Source organism: Phalangium opilio, unplaced genomic scaffold (assembly GCF_054372755.1).
Source record: "Phalangium opilio isolate 3A_F unplaced genomic scaffold, DU_Popi_V2 ptg000082l_1, whole genome shotgun sequence".
Taxonomy (NCBI): domain Eukaryota; kingdom Metazoa; phylum Arthropoda; class Arachnida; order Opiliones; family Phalangiidae; genus Phalangium; species Phalangium opilio.
This window is the reverse complement of record NW_028324189.1, coordinates 9,169,842-9,189,972: the sequence shown is the minus strand read 5'-3', so window position 1 is coordinate 9,189,972 and position 20,131 is coordinate 9,169,842. Positions and strand designations below refer to the sequence as shown.

General features: G+C 35.0%; 1 protein-coding gene and 1 long non-coding RNA gene across 8 annotated transcripts in view; one reads left to right on the top strand and one right to left on the bottom strand.

Annotated features, from left to right (window-relative positions):
* The window catches only part of LOC149651457 (uncharacterized), a 138,065-nt gene extending 129,024 nt beyond the window's left edge, over window positions 1-9,041 (bottom strand). For all 3 annotated transcript variants that reach the window (XR_016371220.1, XR_016371219.1, XR_016371221.1), the window contains exon 1: window positions 8,991-9,041. This is a non-coding gene — a long non-coding RNA (uncharacterized LOC149651457). The remainder of the gene's footprint in view (window positions 1-8,990) is intronic.
* GluClalpha (glycine receptor alpha 1) overlaps window positions 1-20,131 on the top strand; it is an 84,012-nt gene that overhangs the window by 60,204 nt on the left and 3,677 nt on the right. For 3 of the 5 annotated variants that reach the window (XM_089848385.1, XM_089848381.1, XM_089848383.1), the window contains 3 exons: window positions 13,401-13,468; window positions 16,185-16,408; window positions 17,589-17,671. In XM_089848385.1, the coding sequence (XP_089704511.1) occupies window positions 13,401-13,468; window positions 16,185-16,408; window positions 17,589-17,671 (375 nt within the window). Of the gene's footprint in view, window positions 1-12,023; window positions 12,092-12,572; window positions 12,641-13,400; window positions 13,469-16,184; window positions 16,409-17,588; window positions 17,672-20,131 lie in introns of all 5 variants that reach the window. The other 2 variants (XM_089848384.1, XM_089848382.1) reach the window with 2 other exon arrangements.

Below are 20,131 nucleotides of genomic sequence, written 5' to 3'. Positions count from 1 at the left end.
TTTGTTTAAAAATAGCGAGAATATATAACTGTTGACTGTCAAAAATAGTTCTACTAATTTATAATCTCAATGCATAATGAAACAAACAGGATAATAACGAAGGAAGGAAAAATTCAAGTGATAATTACATAAATTCACGCTTTAAAACTTTTAAAATAGGCAAGAAGCGAAAGTGAGAAGGAGGAAGTGTTATAAAGTTTATAGAAAGAAATCTATCAAAAGAATGGATGTAATAAAATTTCGCGTTGGCCGCCTAATGGACTTGGGCCGATCTCACTCTTCCTATGAGAATGGCTTCGAGTGTCCACCAAGCGAAAACAGAATAGAGTTATAAGCTTATCATTTGAAGGAGAAGTTACTAACACGTTCAACTTTCCAGGCATTCATCTTAGCAGAGTGGACGAAATCAAAGTAATATAGTTGGCGATGATCTTTAAAAGGGTCTGTCCTATATTTTAACCCCTCCCTTTTCCTAGCCTTAGGAATACATTAGAAGCTACGAATTCTATTCTTACCAAAGCCATTAAGAAGCTAGAAGTTAGGACGACTCAGGGGCGCGCGCGAGCGTTAGAGAAAGCGCGCCAATTCCGGAAATTCATCTTTCTCCAAAAGATGGGCCGTCGTAAAAAGAACCGGGGTCGACTATATATAGTTAATAAAGATATGTTAGTGGGAAAGGAGATAAATTTGCCAGAGAAATGTAGTAAAATATAACTTTGCAAGCGTTAACGCTTAAAAGTTGAACGAGAAAACGGGAGTTGGCACTATACGCTATCTTCTCATTGGGCCTAATACAGTCAAAAGTGAGATAGTGCCCGCTCCACTCTCTATGGCGGGAAATGGTTGAACAGTTGCTAAATATGCTATAGTAGATTCCAGTCTTAGAAAGGGTGAATATTCCTAAACTACTGTTCTTCCTAGGTCGACTCCTAATAAAGAAGGGTAGGTTTTAACATAGAAAAACAAGTCTTACGGGATATTCACATTTAACACTGAAACAAAGAGATTCCAACGCCACCCATGCTTGTAAAACCGAAAATATATAACTACAACATTTTTTCTGACTATTTTTGGTTTGATTCAGTTAGGGTTAGCCTATCCTTTGTATAAAGCATTTAGACCACCCTCTTTGGACACCAACGAACCGACCAATTCTTCCACGTCATTGTGTCGACAACGGGGCGCCGTTACTTCTATTAACGCCATCGCTCACGGAACGTTGCGTCATATTCGGGTGGCAAAGGGCTTGAAGGACCAAAGAGCTGTGAAGCGTGTACGAGGATAAGATCGTGGTATGAACGAAAAAAAAACCTAAGGGAGCGAGAATACTATACCGCTTTATCACCTACTTATACTCCGTAATATACAGACAGAAGAAGAAGAAATAGAAAGATATTGGACGACTTTCTCTAAGCCTAAACACAAAGTTATTGTTAGGGCCTAGTTTGTCTTTCGTAGTCTTGCAGTTATACAATATGGAAGGCCTTAAAACTGCTGGTTTTGTTATTCTTTTTGTATCTATGTAGCTTTATAACTTCAGAGAAAAACAGAGTAAGGGTTAAGCCCCCATGGCCAGCTAAAGAGACTAACAACAATAATTAATATTATCACAATAGTTATTTTTCCCGTACTATATTATTGTGAATTAAATATAAAACCAGAAGAATTTAAAAGAAAGAAAAAAACGGAAAACCTCTACGGAAAAGGTTGCTTGCTTAGTTGGAATCCATCAACAAAATCGATGTTGATTCTATTGTTTAACTAAGTCCCAAAGCGTCCAAGATAAAAAAGCTTCCTAACTAGGCTTAACTGGGCCTATCTCTTCCCAAACTTAGGAAACTATAAGAGAACCTCCAATTTCTTTGTCTTTGGAACAATTCAAATGGGGTAGCGGCGTACATTCACCGAGGGAGGGTGTATCATGGCGCATGCCCACTAGAGGATGTATTTAACGCACCACCCCCTTCGATTCGAAGCTGGAAGCCGGCCACTGTCCCGGGGTTCTAGGCCTAGATTGTCTTCTCCATCCTCGCCACAGTTCCTCCACGCGTCTGTTACACGTCCCCAAGATGATACGTTCCCTTCCCGGATGATCCCGAGCGGTGATGGGAGCTCTTTGCGGGTGATGCATCGCGTGCATTCAGTCGTACCATAAGGACGCGGGCAAAGGGAGGCCCCAAGAACAAGGATGGGTGCAACCTTTTCTCTTCAATCCCTCTTATTTCCGATCGATGTTCTTTTGTAAGCTCCTCTCGAATCTTTACCGGCAGATTCGAGCGCATGCTCTTTAGAGTCCAGGCGCGGGACGATGACGTCTGGGATACGAGGCGAATAAATAAAAAAATAATAAAAGAACAACTAGGAATAGCTGATGTCCATTTCTCACGATGATTATAAAGGATTTCCGGCAAGGCTGCAATGCGAGTTCAATCTCTCATATTTATTAGATACGCCTGATCTGACGTAATTTTATACGAGATAGAATACATCCCGACTCTTGACAGTAATTTTATGGGATACTAGTAAAGCTTAAAATATACAGACGCTAGCCATACCATCCCTCAGGATCTTTTGTTTACTTTTCAGGGGGCCATTTTTAAAATACGTCAACGGCATCTTCGAAAATGAAAAACAATAAATCCCATCTAAAGAATATATTGAACTAGAAATTATATTTGTAGCTTCCCAAAGGGTATCCAATCCATCTCAGGAAGATCTTATTTCTTAAACTATAAATATATAAATAACTATACCAGTAACGCGGCAAATAGAGTAAAAAACCATCTACGATACTTCAAGTACTATTTTTAATGGGGAAAAAGAAATATCTATCTATTCCATTTCAAATTCTGTAAGTTTAAGTAAGAAAAAAAAAGGTAGCGTTGGTACCTTCGCTTACAAAAGCTAAAAGCTGACGTTGGGGATTTAGAGTCGCACTATGCTGCCGGACTCTTTCGTTTCGAAAGAGGCTGCATTAGTTCGGGATTACTTTCTCCTCCTCCTCCCATACGATGGAGAGAGAGAGAAAAAAAAAAACGCTGATCCTAAAAACGGTCCGTCGATTTTTCTAGATATTTGCTTCGGATTTAACGAATGGGGGAGGAAGTCACCGGGATATATAAAAAAGAGGCGGCAAGGCTTCAGGCAACTCTGTCGCGTGTAGGGTTTAGGACCATAAACGTTCATGGGGACATTTGCGATAGTGAAAGACCTTTTGAAGGTGAAACAGTTTGAAACCTACAGTTTAAAGTTCCCAAGTAATTATTTTGTCTATGGACGGTTCTCTCCCCTTAATGTTTCACCCATCATTCCTTTCGCATCGCGTATTTCTCCCATTCCGTAGATTATTTTATCTTCCCATCTTTGCACTGCACCTTTAGTCTTAACGCGTTTACTTTTAACTTTACTGTCAATCGACGTTGTTAATTCTCCTTCAAAAGTTCACTTTTTTTAACTTCCTCGAATAAGGGTGGAATTGAAGGAACTCGAACGTAAAATCGAAAAGATCTATAAACGGACCCTCTGTTGACAAAACAAACGTTAAAGAAGGGAGGAGTTTGGCTATTTTTATAAGAGTATAGGATTGTGACATCTAGCGTATGATGGTGCTATCTTAAGCCTTGGTTACGAGTAAGGGCGTCTGCATTAAGCCCCGTATAGGCCCTAGTCACCCGATAAGGGATGCCCGTTAAGAGGAAGTTACCTTAACTTTCCAAGAATATTGAGCTGAGATATCAATGTCGTTTTTTAATTAATAGAAAAATCTAAAAAAAAAACTAATCACTTGATTTCTGCTTTTCACCCTCCCTTTACGGAGATAATAGTTCGATTTGTCGTTTATATAAATCACTACGCTCAAAATAAGCCGCAAATATTTCTTACGAGCACATTTAGAAATACTTCACTGGCAACATAACGTTTTGCAAGGTTTAAGAGAGACTAACATCTCCGTAATGAAACCTATTTGAAGAATACAAAGATAAATACACATTATATCAAGAAAAACAATGGAATTTGCTTCTCTATACTCCAGAGAATGTCACATACGTATATAATTAAGTATTCTATCAAAACGGGAACCATTAAAGTAGCGAACCGCGGGTCATTTATATCAAAGGAGACTGGATTTCCTTTTGTTCCAAAAGCGCGCGCGAATCACGATGCTAAATCAGAATCAAGGAAAATCTAAAACTATGGTACAGTGTAAGGGTGTTTCATGGCTGGTTATTCGTAAAGTTCAAAGGAAGACCGAGGCTTAAGGATGAACTAAGGCTTAGCTCTGCTCTGGGGAGATAATGGCGTTAGAAATAGACCCTATGGGTGCGCCAGGGGAAGAGATAAAGCAAGGTCCTTATATTATGATCTTCAAAGTTTGTATAATGGCATCGCGGTTAGATGGAACTATACTATAAAGGTCCCAAAAGGCCTGAAGGAAGTTAAAAGATTATATATCTAGTCAGAAATACATTAATACGAAGGAACTACAACAATTAAGATTCATTTAAATACTCCTTCGGAAACAGAAGTGTTTTAGTTAGACTTAGTTAATATTTTTTTAGGAAAATTACACCTGCTTCACAGTGTGGTCTAACGCACCAGAACATCAATCAAATCTAAAAATTTTAATTACTTTACATGCTCTTTTGAATTAACAGAAAATTGTACGTACATAACTTGACCTTTCTTTAACCCCCTATAATATTTAATTATAATCAAATCAACAGTGAAGGACTTTTAATAAATTCCACTACTTCTGTATTTAATCGACTTCATATTTCGTATTATTTCCTGACCAACGGCTATAGGAGAGGTCTTCTCATTCAATAGGGGGTGGGGGAGGGTTATATGGAAACGCCCAGAAGCGATCTGAAGCGTTCTTAAAGCGCCCTAATGGGATCGAGCTATAAAACCCTCGTAAAACGCTCCAATTTCGAAAAATAGAGACGCCAAGGATGAAAAGCCGAAGCTTAGTGTCAACGCTGTAAAAAAGAATAGAAGAAGATGCCCGCCGGACTTTTGGGATAAAATATCCCGCGGCGCTATTGGTTGGCTAATACCGCGTGCTACTGGAAAGACAGTCGATGATATATAAAAAAAGAAGGAATATGTCCTGTCGCGAACTCCATTCTTCCGTTTTTCGTTTTCCACGAAACGGAAGCCAGGTTGAGCCCCCATCAGACAACCATTACATCTTTGCTGATGAATTAGTTCCGGTGATCATCTATATACTAACCCCTCCAACCCATAATGCATCGCGCTGCACCCTACTCAATATGTTAACAGTTAAACGAGATATTAAAAAAAAATATGTAGAGAGATGAATACCAAGATTTTTGTCTAAGTCAGGTTTTCTTTATTTTTATTTTCATTCGAGAGTTTGGTAAATAGCCTCCTGCATGGGAAAGTACTCAAGTATAGTTCTCGAGAGGTTTGGAAGGCAATTGAGAATGCAGTTCAATTTTAGAAATTTCCGTGGCTTAGAAACAAAAGAAAGATTCGGAATTTTTTTACCGATAAAAATCTAATATACAGACCGTATTAACTATTCACGTGAAATAATTCTATCAAATGTTAAAGTGTGCGGAATTTCAAAATTTAATACCAAAACGAATTATTTGGAAAAATTTCAAGTGCCGAACTACAGGGGTAAAATGTATAATGTATTTCCTATGAGCCCCTGTAAAACGTTTACCCGCAATACACCGGTGTACGATATATTTAAAAAATTCGTATCTTTCTCAAATCTGTTCAAATTCTGTTGTTTTTGGGAGTAAATTAAACACCAAATTATGCTCTATATATTCACACAGCACGTGACATGGAAATTTGTAAAAGCGCGCGAAATTTCGAAATGCAAACAAGGCTTAACGAATTTTTGAAAACCGTTGTATTAGACGTAACAACCTTTTCTACAAATAAATGCTACGTAAAAAAGGAGTTGGCAATTCGGTAAATCAAGATTGTCTCCGTGCAAGCAGAGATTAAATATATATTCCTCTAAGGAGAAATAAAAAACAAAGAAAAAACAACGAAAACAACGCCGCGTTAAAAAACATGGTACCCCAGGGATAGAGAAAAGCGTTATATCCAAGATCTTAATTGCCATCTTCATTAGCAGGATTCATTAATAATGCCGTACGTCACTCCATTCGTTCCATTCTCTCTTTCTTCCAAAAAACAAAAAAAAACAAAGCCCTAGCACCACACCCAAAAAATTCGAGAGAGAGGGTTAGCGCTAACTTGGCACAATAAAAAACAGATCTAATTTCTGAAGTGTCTGTTTCAATGGATTTTTCCCGCCTTTTATATTTTTCCGCTCCTTTAGGGAAGTGATTGAGGGGTCGGATAGTTATTGATTTCCACAGAAAATATTACATGACACTAGCGATTAATTAGGATAGTTTTAAACGGCTGAAAATTAGGAAAAATTGCGTAATTATCAAGCTAAGATTTTTCGATTCAAAACTTAACGGTGGGGAAATTGTGAAATTAATTTTAGGGATATGAAAGTATCCAACACCATTCAACGGTTGATGCCCGTGTTTCCTAGTGAAGGGGGTGATACCCCTGATTCCTTTTCACCCAAGTAGAGAGAGAGAGAGTGAGAGTTTCACATCCTCGTAGAGTAAGTCACTATACTATAGAAATGGCTTTCCATTACTAGAGGCTATCAAAGCTCTAATTCCCGCCATTTCCTTTTTATCCCGCCCGCAAACCCGGGCACAAAAGGGCTCATTCCCCTTAGCACGCATCTTTTTTCATCCCTCGTGGCACCACTCGACGCCCGAACTGACGTTTTTCGCTATAAATTACGTCCATAACTCAATGGGAAATGGGGAATTATTACGCGAGGAAAAATATTTTCCCATTCCAAACCTTAGGGAGGCCCATTCTGTACGGTTTCGCTAAAATAAAATTCCCTAAATCTCGTATAATAATAATAATAATCGGCCTTTTTTATTTGCTCCAAATTATCTACTTGCTGACGTCAGAACTCTAGTATTATAGGATATTAATGAAATAGATAGACGTATAATTCCTCATCTTAAAATGATGCTAAATACTGAGTCGGAATTCTTTAGGAAAAATCACTTATTTGGCAAAAACATTCACTATTCTTGCCAAGGGTAAATCAAATTTCAAGCTAGTGTCCTGTTCTTTGTTATATAAGGAGCAGATATCATTTCGCCGCGTGGCATTTTTTTCTCTCTCTCTTTCTCATTCTATACGATCAAATTCCTACTTCCCCCCCCCTCTCTTCCCTTCCCAAGATTCCTTTCGAACTTATTTGCATGTAACCCCGACTAATAAAATTTTCTAGGCGCTCATCCCAATTTTACTCCTCCCCTCTTTTTCGGTCGGATATTTCGCTTCTGGCAGTTTTCTAGGCCCTTAAATCGAGTCTTATGAAAAAAAAAAAAAAAATTGCAAAAATGGCGGGAACTTTTATTTTATTTCTGGGCCTTTTTTTCGCGGGAAATCTTCTAAGGAAACGAAAAGAGAGAAGCGTGGTAGTAGTAAAAATGGCGGGAATTTATATATACCTAAGGCTAAAAGAAGCGCGTGCTACGACGCAACAATATTGACTTTTGGCGGGAAAGGTTATAGCGCGCTAAGGTTATATAATAACCGTATATCCTTTTAATGAAAAACAGTCACATTCTTTTTTTATTATATATGTACGTCTGTTTGAATAATTAATAGAAGATTTACGTGTGGGATAGAATTAATATGGAGTTTCTTAATATTAGATTTTTTTCCCCAGTGGTATTTGTTATTTAATAATTAATTAATAAGAAAAATAACGGGAACGAATCGCGTGGTAGTATTATAATTAATATTATAATATTAGATCACGTGATAAAACGTTTCAAGTACGGATATTTAAAGCGTACGAACCATATAGAATGCGAACAAAACTATATTTCTACACAATCGTGAAAATAAAGACAATAAGTTGTGACTTTATATTGAAATAAAATAAAAATGACTGCATCCCCAAACTAAAATATACAAAAAAAAACATAAAAATTTGTTGTATTTTCTTTGCAAAAAATGATTATTTCTGAATTTCTACTATAGTTTCATATATTTTTATAGAGATAGATCCAGAAAAAAGAAATCTATTTTTTTTGTAAGGTCCGCGGTTTTCGAATTTCAGCGCCTTCACGAAAAAAAAGCTAGGAATATTTCCATAACGTTACAGCGGGCAGAGAGAAAAAATTTCCAGAAATGTGTTTGCTTTAGAATTTCAATATTTTCTTTTCAGAACTCGCGGAGGTGGGTGGTTTGGTTATCTCAGTGTAAAGCCTTATTTTATTCATACAAAACGCCTTAAAGTAGGAGGAGAGGTACAATTTTTACCTTTTTTTTTCATTTTTTTAGGGCTAAATGTGCACCGTTTTCTTTCCCCTGTAGCCTAGATTAACACGACGGTGGAATATCACCGGAGGCTGTTTGAATTTCCCCATACCGTAGCGTTTGTTTTTAGATGCGAGAAGAAAAAAATATGTTAACCTCAACTTATATTGAAAAAGTTTTTCCCTGGCCCTTATTAGCATAATATCTCTAGCCAAGAAAGTTGGAAAAAAAATTCCACAAACCAAAAATGGACGGTTTAAAATGTGTTAACGTGATGGGAATTATCAGTTTATGACCAAACGTGATTCGAAAGAACGAGTAAAATTATCAATGTTTCAAATTGGAACTAAATGTTTATCTAAAATATTAGAGAAGATATAACCTGTAAAGCGGATTAATTCGAGATATGATACGACCAGTAAAACTTGTCGTCCAATAGCGTTTCTTACCCCAACGCCATCTGCTTCAAGCTTTTGTAATTTAATTATTCAGTTAACATATCGTAAATGGATCCAATTTGAAAAATTTATTTTTACGATCTCTCAAATTTAAAGAATAAAAAATTCTATTATGTACCTTTCATTTATGTTAGGCGTAAAAGAAATTTAACTTTAAAAATGAGCACTTACTTTATGACTTGACCTTTAACCATCAGCTTAGATTTCAACACCGTAGAATCTGAAATGAAAATTTTTGAATTTTAAATATCTTGGAACTATTATGCAAGTAAATTAAATTTACGAATTCAATAAGACATAAACTTAAATATCTTAGTTAAAATATCTTTTCGATAAGAATAAATCCCTACATGAATTATCTAAATTCCACCATGAATATTACATTATAAGTAGAAATTCAAAAAAGTATGGGTTCAAAAATCACCACAGACGCGACTCGTTTTGAGTCGTCTGCTCTGACGTCTGAACGTGATCGAAACTAAATTGACAATTCGACCGACAGGAACATAATATTTTACTCTAGTCAAACCTTTTTAAAATGAACGGTTCTAGCCATTCACGGGGAAAAACAAACACATTCATTCCAGGACAATCTGCGTAGCATTGCATAGAAGCAAATGTATATTCCGTCTCAATCCCCCCTCCCCTAAACTTAGTTTAACAATCATTTGAAGCAAGTCGCTAGCAAGCTGGTACGCTCTTTCGTCGTATGTGTGTTTTAAAAGGAATAAGGGGCGGGGAATGCTAGTGGGGAGGGAAGTGGGGTGTGTGTGGGGCCAGTCCCCTTTCGATAAGCGCTACGGGCATGAATAATTGAGGCCTTTCTCATTAACGTCAAGAGGGTACCTCGCTTCCCTTACCACCGAGGCCCCCGGCGGGCTAGGCGTCAGTTCCTTCCTAGAAAGCGCGGGAAAGGATGGCGGGAAGACCTCTGAGAAAAGGGCGCGAAAGCTTGGATTCATTTGCATTCAATTAAGAATACTAAAGCGTCAAAATCACGGAGGAGGGAGAGAGAGAGAGATAAAGCCAATTCTGAGGAGGTTCTGTACAACGGGCATGGTAGAAATTAACGAAATATACTGTATAGACTAGGTTTCTCGAGTTTTAGTTATAATTAATAATTTTAATAATTTGCGCCTTCCCCCCCCCCTTCTGATTGATCTAAAGACCGGTTACTATCGTCTCTATAATTATCGTAAAAGCCTTTGAATAATCATAAATATGAGAAAAACAATTGGGCTTTAATGTTCGGTTCAGGGAAACTATTTTAGAACTATCCTACGAGATTTAATATTAAGTATTCCAACGCCTTACTTCATTCTGTTTCACGAATTCAGCTTAAATTTAAGTGTAAATAGTGCATATATTATTAATATAATTTATTATTAAAGCATAAAGTTTATAAATAAACTTCCATTCAAAATTTGTTGTTTTTAAAACGCGCAATCGGGAAAAGCCTTCCACCAGGGGCAAACCAAGCCCATATTAAGTCTATGGGCGCCTGCAGAACCCGCAATACAGTGGTGTATGATAAAAAGCTACCCACCAGGGGATATCTATAAATATTTTCAGTTTTTCACTATTTAAATAAATAAATAAATAATGATAATTTCGCGTTAAGAGCAACCGAATTTGTTAGTCTACAATTTTATGTAGATATTTTTGATGATCTTTGCTTGCTATTTTTCCGAATTAACCGCAAAAATCGCCATATAGTGAATCAAAATTTGATATAATTATTATTATATAGTTGCTTGGTATTCTACGAACTAGATTTTTACTTAAAATTAGTGCACTCATTATAGCTGGAGTTGATTGACAAGGGTGCTATTATTAAACCAAAAAATCTCTCTAAAAAAAGCCTCTCGATTTTTTGCTTTCGAAGAATTTTTTAAAGCAAAATTATAGTCTGCATGTTTTTCTAATATATCGCCAAATAACGAATAACACATCATTACAAAACTAACCGATCTTTCTCCAATTAAAATAAAAAAAATCAATCAATTAAGTGAAAACACTAGGATTAAAAATATAATCGAACATAATACTTCATCTCTTGCATGATTTCTTTAACAATCACTTTTTCCTATTGAATCTTTTTCTTTTTTTAATTTTTCTCCTATGACTTTTAATTTTTAATTATTTTCTTCCCCTAAATTTTTATTTTTTTTCCTTCAAATTTTGTTGATTTTTTTTACCTTCATTTTCTTGAGAAAAAAAAAAGTAATTATAAAACCCCCCAAAAATAATTTGGGCACACCGTCTGATATTGGGGACGTGTATACATGTAGTAATATATAGGCGCCAAAAAACAGTTTGTTTTTTACTGATAAAAAAGAATAAGTTTTTTTGTATAAAAAAAAGATTTTCCCAATTTTTTGAAATTTTTTAGATTAGTCTATAATTTTTTGATTTTTGTCTATTTTTTGTAAATTGATGGTAATTTGCTGGTAATTTTAGATATTAGAATAGGACCCCTTTTTAAAACTACACCCCCTAACTTAGAAAAAAAAATAATTCACAAAAAAATAGGTGTTGTTGAGTATTTACCCCCAAAAGGGCACATTCGCACAGCTTCACAAAAATAAAAAACAATGACATTCCCGTTAACCGCAACCACCCAATAATAGGAGAGAAAACCACCCACGTGATACTAAACAACCAATCAGAAAATTTAAAAATTAGGATTTACGCAATTTGGTCTTACCAGCCAATATCATTCATTTTACAAATGAATTTTTTATAAAACAAACAATAGATTTTAAATTTAAACAACATCGGCTACAAACAAAAACACACAACAAATTAGCATGTAAATAAACATCACACCGTGCAACACCACTAAATAATCTAATTAACACAAACAAACAAAAAACAAAATTCAATCAATTAATATTCGAAAATGAAAATTAATTAGAGAAAATTTTTTGGAACGCTGAGTATTTTTTGATCGAACGCCTGCGTTTTTTTGGAATCGCTTTTTTTGAATGCAAATTTTTCTCTAAAGCTACGTTAATATTACGGCGTAATAACACACGAAAATTAAACATTAAATTACGCGTGAAAATATATACGAAACACGAAAATACAATACACGAAAAAAAAAAAAGAAATTGCGTTTTAAAAATTAAATTAAAAAAAACAATATTATTAATTTAAATTTACCGGTACAAAAGTTGGCTCTGGTCTTACACCTTATTTTAGATGGGCCCGCTTTGGTTCGCGTCAACGTCTATGTCAGAAGTATTGGGAAAATTGATGACGTCAGAATGGTAAGTTGGGCAGGTCTAAATTTAAACTAAAACACACTCAACAACAAAAAAAATAAAATCCCCCTTTTGACGAAAAACAAAAAACTTCATACCGAGCGAATGAAAAAATAATACAAAAATCGGGTGGTGTAGATTTTAGGAGAGAGATCACGATGAGAGAAATAAATAAAATACAAATTTACCAAAAGAGAGAGAGCAACACAAAAGTAGGCTTTTTAGAGACGATCCTAAAAAACAGTGGATCAAAACGTTTTTGTAATTATTATTACCAACCCCAAATATTTTGTTTCATCCCAATTTTTTCCCCAAAGAATTTTTCTCAAATACAAACCAAGTATTTTTTGAAAGTAATTTTTTTTAAACGTGTGGAAATTTTTTTTCTAATTTCTTGAAAAAAAAAATAAATAAAAAAAAGGTTTTTTAAAAAAAGAAAGCAAAGGGATAGGCTCTCTTCTCTATTGTTATGAAACCCCTTTTTTAGATGGTCCCGCTGTAGTTCGCGTCAACGTATACGTCAGAAGTATTGGAAAAATTGATGACGTTCAAATGGTAAGTGGGTTTGAGAAAAATAGACCAAAAAAAAAACCATAACCCGTAAAGTAGATATTAGACAAAGTTTCCAAGTCAAAAAAGAGAGAGAGAGAATCTAATTTAAGGTAACAGTTCACAAGACCTTTAAAAAAATAATAATAATTAACATTTTCACAAAATGTGAAAATAAATAAACCAAATTTTTATAAATATATTTTTCTCTAAGTAGATTTAGAAAGAGTGGTTTTTTTCCTAAATATGACGTCATAGGTCACGTGGTCCAATCCTTGTCCGGCAAGCGCCGTCTGTTGGTACATGTATACGCCCACTAACTTTTCAAATATATCCCTAACAACAATACCCATGTGAACCGGGGTGGGGGAAAAATAGGGGAAACAATAAACACGAGGTTACACATTAAAGGATATAAAATAAATAACACGAATACATTCAAATCCCTATTTCTATATGTTTTCTTTTTTAATTTTCGATTTTTATGAATCCTTGTATACTGTTGTACATCTCTCTTAACTCTATCACCTTTCAACGTCTAACCCTTTTCTCTCCATATTTTCTATATACTAATATTGCTATATTAATCAAGCGGTAAATGCAAACTCGAGATCATGCGAGAGCTAGCTATAGGTTTTTATTTTTATATTATTATAATTAAATCTATCATTTAAGACCATGGTGATTAAAATTAGGGTAACTAAGAAATCAAATCGCAGAATTGACAAATTTTTACTCCGAATTTGGTGTATGTTTTGCAACTCAGATGGTCCCGCTGTTGTTAACGTGAACATCTATGTAAGAAGTATCAGCAAAATCGATGACGTGCAGATGGTAAGTGTATAAAACACGTAACAAAACGCAATAAGTAAAAAAAAATAAAATATAAAATATATAAATGGCACATATAGTGCACATGGCACAATTACCACTAGTAAATAATATATGTTATTGTTAGATGGCTTATTTATAGGGGTTAAAGGTCATGTCAATTACCACCCACATGCTTCTCCATTATAGCGCGCGATCCTTGGTGTAATATATCAGTTTTGTGCACGAGGCCAGGTGCTTTTTTTCCATATCATCCGATGTAATTTTTTCAATATAGATTGATGGTACATTGCCAATGTCTACGTCACCCGCTACGTAACAGTCGGCTTGTTGTAAGTTCAAAAGTTCACGGTGAGTCAGTCGGAAATATACGAAGCTTCCCCCCGTGGTAATTAAAATTAATTCAGATTAGATATAGGTTATTTAAAAATAATTCGAAATGAAAAAGAAAAAAAATAAACCTCCAACGGTTTTCAATCAATATTTATTGGTAAATATTTATTAGTAGTTATTAGATTAATTTTAATTTTAATTCGGTAGATAATTATTCTATCCCGTTTTGTTTTAATCACCTATTAGAGTAGATCCCACCCGCACACAAAAAAATACGTAGGCCTAGTACTAAACACGTCATTTAAATATAAATATAAAAATATATAGCAGGCACTTAGAGCTATACACTATAAGTATCACTCTTTTTCACTACAGAATATAGATGTAGTATAGCCACGCTAGTATCCCAGCTCCAGCAAAAAAAAAAAAAAAAATTCCAAAAACATTCCAATATTACCCCAAAAATGTTTTTATTTTTAAAGTATAACAAAATTTTTGGGGTTTTAGCCCATGGATTCAGGGTGGGCCAAATTTTTCAGAGCAATTTTTTAGAATAAAAATTCGGTTTTGAATCAAGTAAAATACGCTAATCTTAGCCAAACTTGTTCTTCTTCAACGCCATTTTGAAAAAAAATCACGAAATCTTAAAAAATTCGAAATTAAAATAAAAACTTATATTTTTATTCAATGCTAGCGCCCGTTGAGTTAGTTGCAAACCGGTTTTTCTACTAGTTAAAATAATTTAGAATTCGGTCTGAAAATTTTAGCCCACCCCAAAGGCTCCGATGCAAAAAAATAGTAAGTATTAATTTTTATACCAAATAAGTTTCAAATTAAAGTCTGGATTAATTAAAACGAGGATAAGCAATAAAAAACAGTAAGTATTCGCATCGCAGCGCTTATAGCACCTTCATTACCCCTTTATGTTTTTTATTCGATATTTAAAGCGCTATACATGTTTATTATCGGTGGTGGCCAAAATACTAATAAAAATAACTCAAAAATAATTAAAATCAAAATTAATCTAATCCCAAAAAAAAACCCACCCAGCTTATTTTAATCCCAATCAATAATTAAAATACCCTAAACCAAATTAAAAAAACCCGCACGATATATATATTCCAGCACATTTTTATTCATTAATTTCAGTTTAATTAAATATTAATTACTTAATTCTAGTTATAAAAATAATTAAATGGTCCTCACGTCTTATCTGTCGCCTAAATCTCACTGGCACGGTGTTGTCTTGTTTATTTTTTTTTTATTAACCATATGTTGTTCTCTCTCATTTAAATGTGTTGGCCGACATAATTTACTAAATAAATAAATTATAATAAAATTGCACGATGTAAATATATGACTTCCCCATTGTCTTGAAACTATACATATATATTCAAAATTTATATATCTATATTGAAAAAAAAAAAGAAATATAAAAACTAAATCGTGCTGTGAACTGTTACAATATGTATTCGGTTCCATTTTGATATCAAAGTATAGAAAAGGCAAATACGCAAAATATCGCGCCTAATTCCGAACAACTTGAATTAAATATTTAATTAATATATTTTATTTACTAATTAAACGCGTTGTTTGGAATTAAAGGCGTCTCTCTCGTTAGCGAATATAATTAACTTACAATTATTACAACACGAGAAATAATTATTTCACTTTAATTGAATAAAAATATAGTCATTATATTAAAAAAATACCATAATTCTAATTTATGCAAATTATTATTATTATTCTTATTTTTCGGTGAATATTTTATTTGAATTTTGGTATTTAAATATTACCGTAAAAAATTCCAAAAAAATAAATATATAAGAATATTTTCACTGTATTTTTATTCAAGAATAATTCTCTCAAAGTTAAGGGGCTTAGAATTAAAACGTGCGTATATTGATTGAGGTTGAATATTTGTGGATCAAGTGAATGGGTTGTTATTGTTATGGGAAACAATTTGGAATTGCGTAATTAAACTTTATAATAATTAAATCTAATATTCACAAATTACAAAACATGTAGGTGAATTCAATCTTGAAAAGGGTTGAACTCGAATGATCCCAAAATGTTTTCCAAACACATTAGAATAAATTAGGGTTTATGATTGTGAGTTTTGAGTAAAAGAAACGCGATAAAAATTCTCAATAATAATTTAAAAAACAAAATTTATCGAAGTGAAGATGAAGCATAAATCAATCTAAAGACAGTTTATCTTTTCTTATCTCCTTTTTTCTCTCCCCCATACCGCCCGTGTATTATCTCCATCCCCATCGTAATCATCTAAATATATCTTGACACAATATCTCCCTGTTTAAACACATTTATATGTCGTTTGTTATTTACGTGTCGTCACTCCTCCTTAAATCCATCCGTCCAATAGGAATATAGCGTACAGATGACGTTTCGCGAGCAATGGATAGACGAGCGTTTGCAGTTCGACGACATGCAGGGTCAGCTCCGATACTTGACCCTGACGGAGCCCGAAAAAATTTGGAAACCAGATTTGTTTTTCTCAAACGAGAAAGAGGGTCATACACATAACATCATCATGCCGAACGTTCTATTGCGTATATACCCCAAAGGGGCTGTTCTTTACAGTATCAGGTAAGCACACACACACACTTTACGCGACACATCCCTAAAAATATCATACAGCATGCAATACTAAACGATGCCAGTTTGCTATTGTTCTACTAATGTTTGAGGGAACGTATTTTTATCGTTCCTCGCGATAGATCGAAAGAGTACTTAAAGGAATAGCGACGTGATTTAAAAATTATCTCAAATCTAAAGAAAACCTTACTTTTTTGAGAGTTTAAACTCTTCTGATTCCAAAAATATGCTTGATAAATATTTAAATTTGAGGGAAAACACAGAAAAAACACTTCAAACATTTGAAATTTGGGGGCAAAAGCAAATTTGCGGAGAAGATTTTTGGCGGGTTTTTCTCCTTGATACGTCACTCACGGCATCTCGCGGGAAAGCCAAGCGCGAGCGCACGAGACTCCCGAGTCTACTAATGCCGCGCGAATCTGAATAAAATGGGCTTAACAAGGCGCGGCGACACTAATAGGCGTCACGTGAGCGATATCTAGAGAGAAAATTTCTCCTTACTACGTCATCAAACGAAACAAAATTTTAACTAAGCCTTTTCCAAACACAATACTTGGATTGCAATTTTCTAAATTGCTACGAAACCAAATTAAAAAGTAAACATATCATAATAAACTAGATTTTTCAAGCATATTAAGTTTGTGGATGACGAAAATTATGTCACTAACACTTTAAGTTACACAGTGCTGGAAATAAGCACAGGACACTGGACATTGTCCAATAAAATTTTAAAATGTCCCATAATCTTTTTAAAAACTAAGGGGGTCACTGGACGGTTGACCAGTAAATTTTTCCGACGTTTTGACAGCTTGACTATGAAGACGCGACGCAATTTTTGTGCACTCCAGTGGACAATGTCCTATAAATTTTCCAGACAAAGGGGGTACCACTGGACACATGTCCTATAAACATTTTTTCTTATTTACGGTCCTGCTTAAGTATCTCTTCAGTTCAGTTTAAGAAACAAACCGAACCGAACCGAAAACTGATCAGTTTGGAAATGTGCAAACTGAAACTGAACTGAAGCAATCAAATCAGCTTAGTCCCTAAACTGAACCGACAAATAACTAAACTGAACTGTGCGAACCTTACACAAACTCACATCCCTATCACGCAGCTAATTCGAACAAGATAGTTGGACATGATGATTTCTCTTTATTTATTTCCTCAGGATATCTCTCGTTCTATCGTGTCCCATGGACTTGAAATACTATCCTCTTGACAAACAAACTTGCTCCATCATCATGGCTAGTTGTAAGTAATCTTAACATTTGTATGTCGCGTTCGCGCTTATGTATATAAATATCTCTTAAATAACATCGTAATTGCACGCTTTTCATAGTTTTTCCTTGTTCAAAATTTGTAGTACGAACGGGGCAGCCTATTAGTATGGATAAAATCCATCAAAATTAAGACGCAACTGAGCCTAATTAATTCAGAAATAAAATAGATTAGTCCCAAATGAGTTTATAGAGAATCCAAGCCAATAGGGCGAGAGATTTAACAAAGTTATCCCTCTTTCTCTCGTAGTTACACTAAATTGAAATTAAGCCAAGCGTTAATAAAACATACTGGGAATTGAATCTTTCCTATATTACATTCAGCAGAAAGATTGGGGAAGCCAGCAGGGGAAATTATTCCTCTTTGGGATCGGGGGAGAGTCGGAGCGAATGAGGTTGTAAGGTCCCGGACCACCAAAAAACGTTGGACAATGTTGTCTTTCAATCTCCCTCCACGTGACAGCTAAAATCACGTGATTTTGGGCTCCATTCCCTGTCGCTTTAGGAACATTTTCATGTCTGGGGAAACCCCCTACATGTACGGGTAGAAGCGCGTATATTCCCAGCTATCCAAAACGTTACGAAAACTAAAAGTATGACCGAGGGTTAAGGAAATTTCTGGAAATGGATAGAAACGTTACTGTTAAGCAGTTCATCCCAATATAAGTATTGCATAATCCAAGCTAAAAATGTTTATCCTGATAGTGTTAGGGAAATTGTAGATTTTTAGTGAAACGAACTATAAAGATTACCAGCGCATAATACCTTTGATAGCTGGTTATAAAAACTTACATTCGGAATTTTTTCAGAAGCGATTTAGAAAATACCAGGCGATTCTTATAGTATAGGCTATTATCAATAATAGGGGTCCATTAGCACGTGAATCTTGAACTAAGTATTATTTTAAATTTAATGACTATATATTTATATATAAAGGGGATGTTGTTACGTCACAATTGAAGATATTGTATTCCCTTACAATGCAAAACTTTCAGAAATGTACAAGGTGTTAGGACCGAAACTTTTCATAAAACAATGCATTAAATTCATGATTATATTGCGGTATAAAATATATATTTTTACGAATAAACCGTATAGCCTTAGATATCAGGTAACAAACACAGCGATAAAATACATAATTCATGGTAACCGAGAACCTTTTGGTTATACCTATAACGTATAATATTTTAAAACCCCGTAACTCTAGGCCGAGATTTTTTTTAGAAAACCGAAACCGAGAGCCATTTTTAGGTCTAAATATTACATATAGAGGAAGGAAACAATTTTGATAAAAGAATAAAAAAATATATAAAAATTCAGAGACATATCCTTTTCTATAATTTAATCCTGAACGCAAAGCAAAGTAAAACTACACTACACTCACACCACCACCCTGGGGGTAAAATTTGCCCCAACCTTTTCCTTTGAATCTCAGCAGCCTGAACTGTTTTGGGCGGTAAAATCGCTTGGAAAGTGATAGTTGGATCGGATCTCTCCTCCAGAATCCTATCTGTTTATCCATGACAGTGTAGGATGGGAGAGAGAGAGAGAGAGAGGAAATCCCGTATGCTAATTCAAGGGTAGGAGGGAGAACCCTGGACACCCTCTGATAAATATGCATGCAAATGTTATGCAAATGATGCATGACGTGTAGAATCCTCCATCCCCCGGCATCGATCTTAGATCCCAACAATTTCAATCTTAGAATGGGTCTTAAATTCATGGTTTTAAAACGGAGTTTAACTCATTTTCAAGAATGGGATGTGATATATGATAACAGAAAGGTTTCAAGCTCTCGCTTATTCGGTTATATTGATTGAATTCGGCATGGAGCTGGCTGGGGAAGGGCCTTCCTTCAGAGCTGGGATACGTTGTCGTGCGCCCCTTTTTAGTGATGATCGAGATTTTTCATAGAATGAAGAAGGGTTAGGCAAACGTCGGCGCTTTCCGTCTCTTTCACGCATATCGCTAATGTTATATAACCTTTCTAAGGTTTTACTACCTACAATGGCTTTAGGCACTTTAACGACTCGAATACCGTGATTTCAAGCCTACGTTTCTACTTCATGACGAAGAAAAAAAAATCAAACGCAACGCGAAATCTTGCAATCGCGCGTATTTTGTGATGGGAATGACGTAAGGGCTAAATAATTAAACCAGAGGGAAAATTTCTGAGAGCAATTTTACTAAGATTTGGGGGAAATTTGGAATGATAAAGCGTGGTTTGTTTACATCAAGAAGTGATATCTAGTTTATTAGGGAGAAGGTATAAATTCGCCACATTTCTAGCTTTATCTCCAGTCCAAACACCTCATTGGTTCTTGAAAATTCACGTCAGCCGAACGCGAATGACGAAAACTACGTATTTTCCGACTGAGGAAAGGCGAAATAGCCCGGCCTCCTTTTACGTCCCCAATTGTATTTAGAAAGGGGG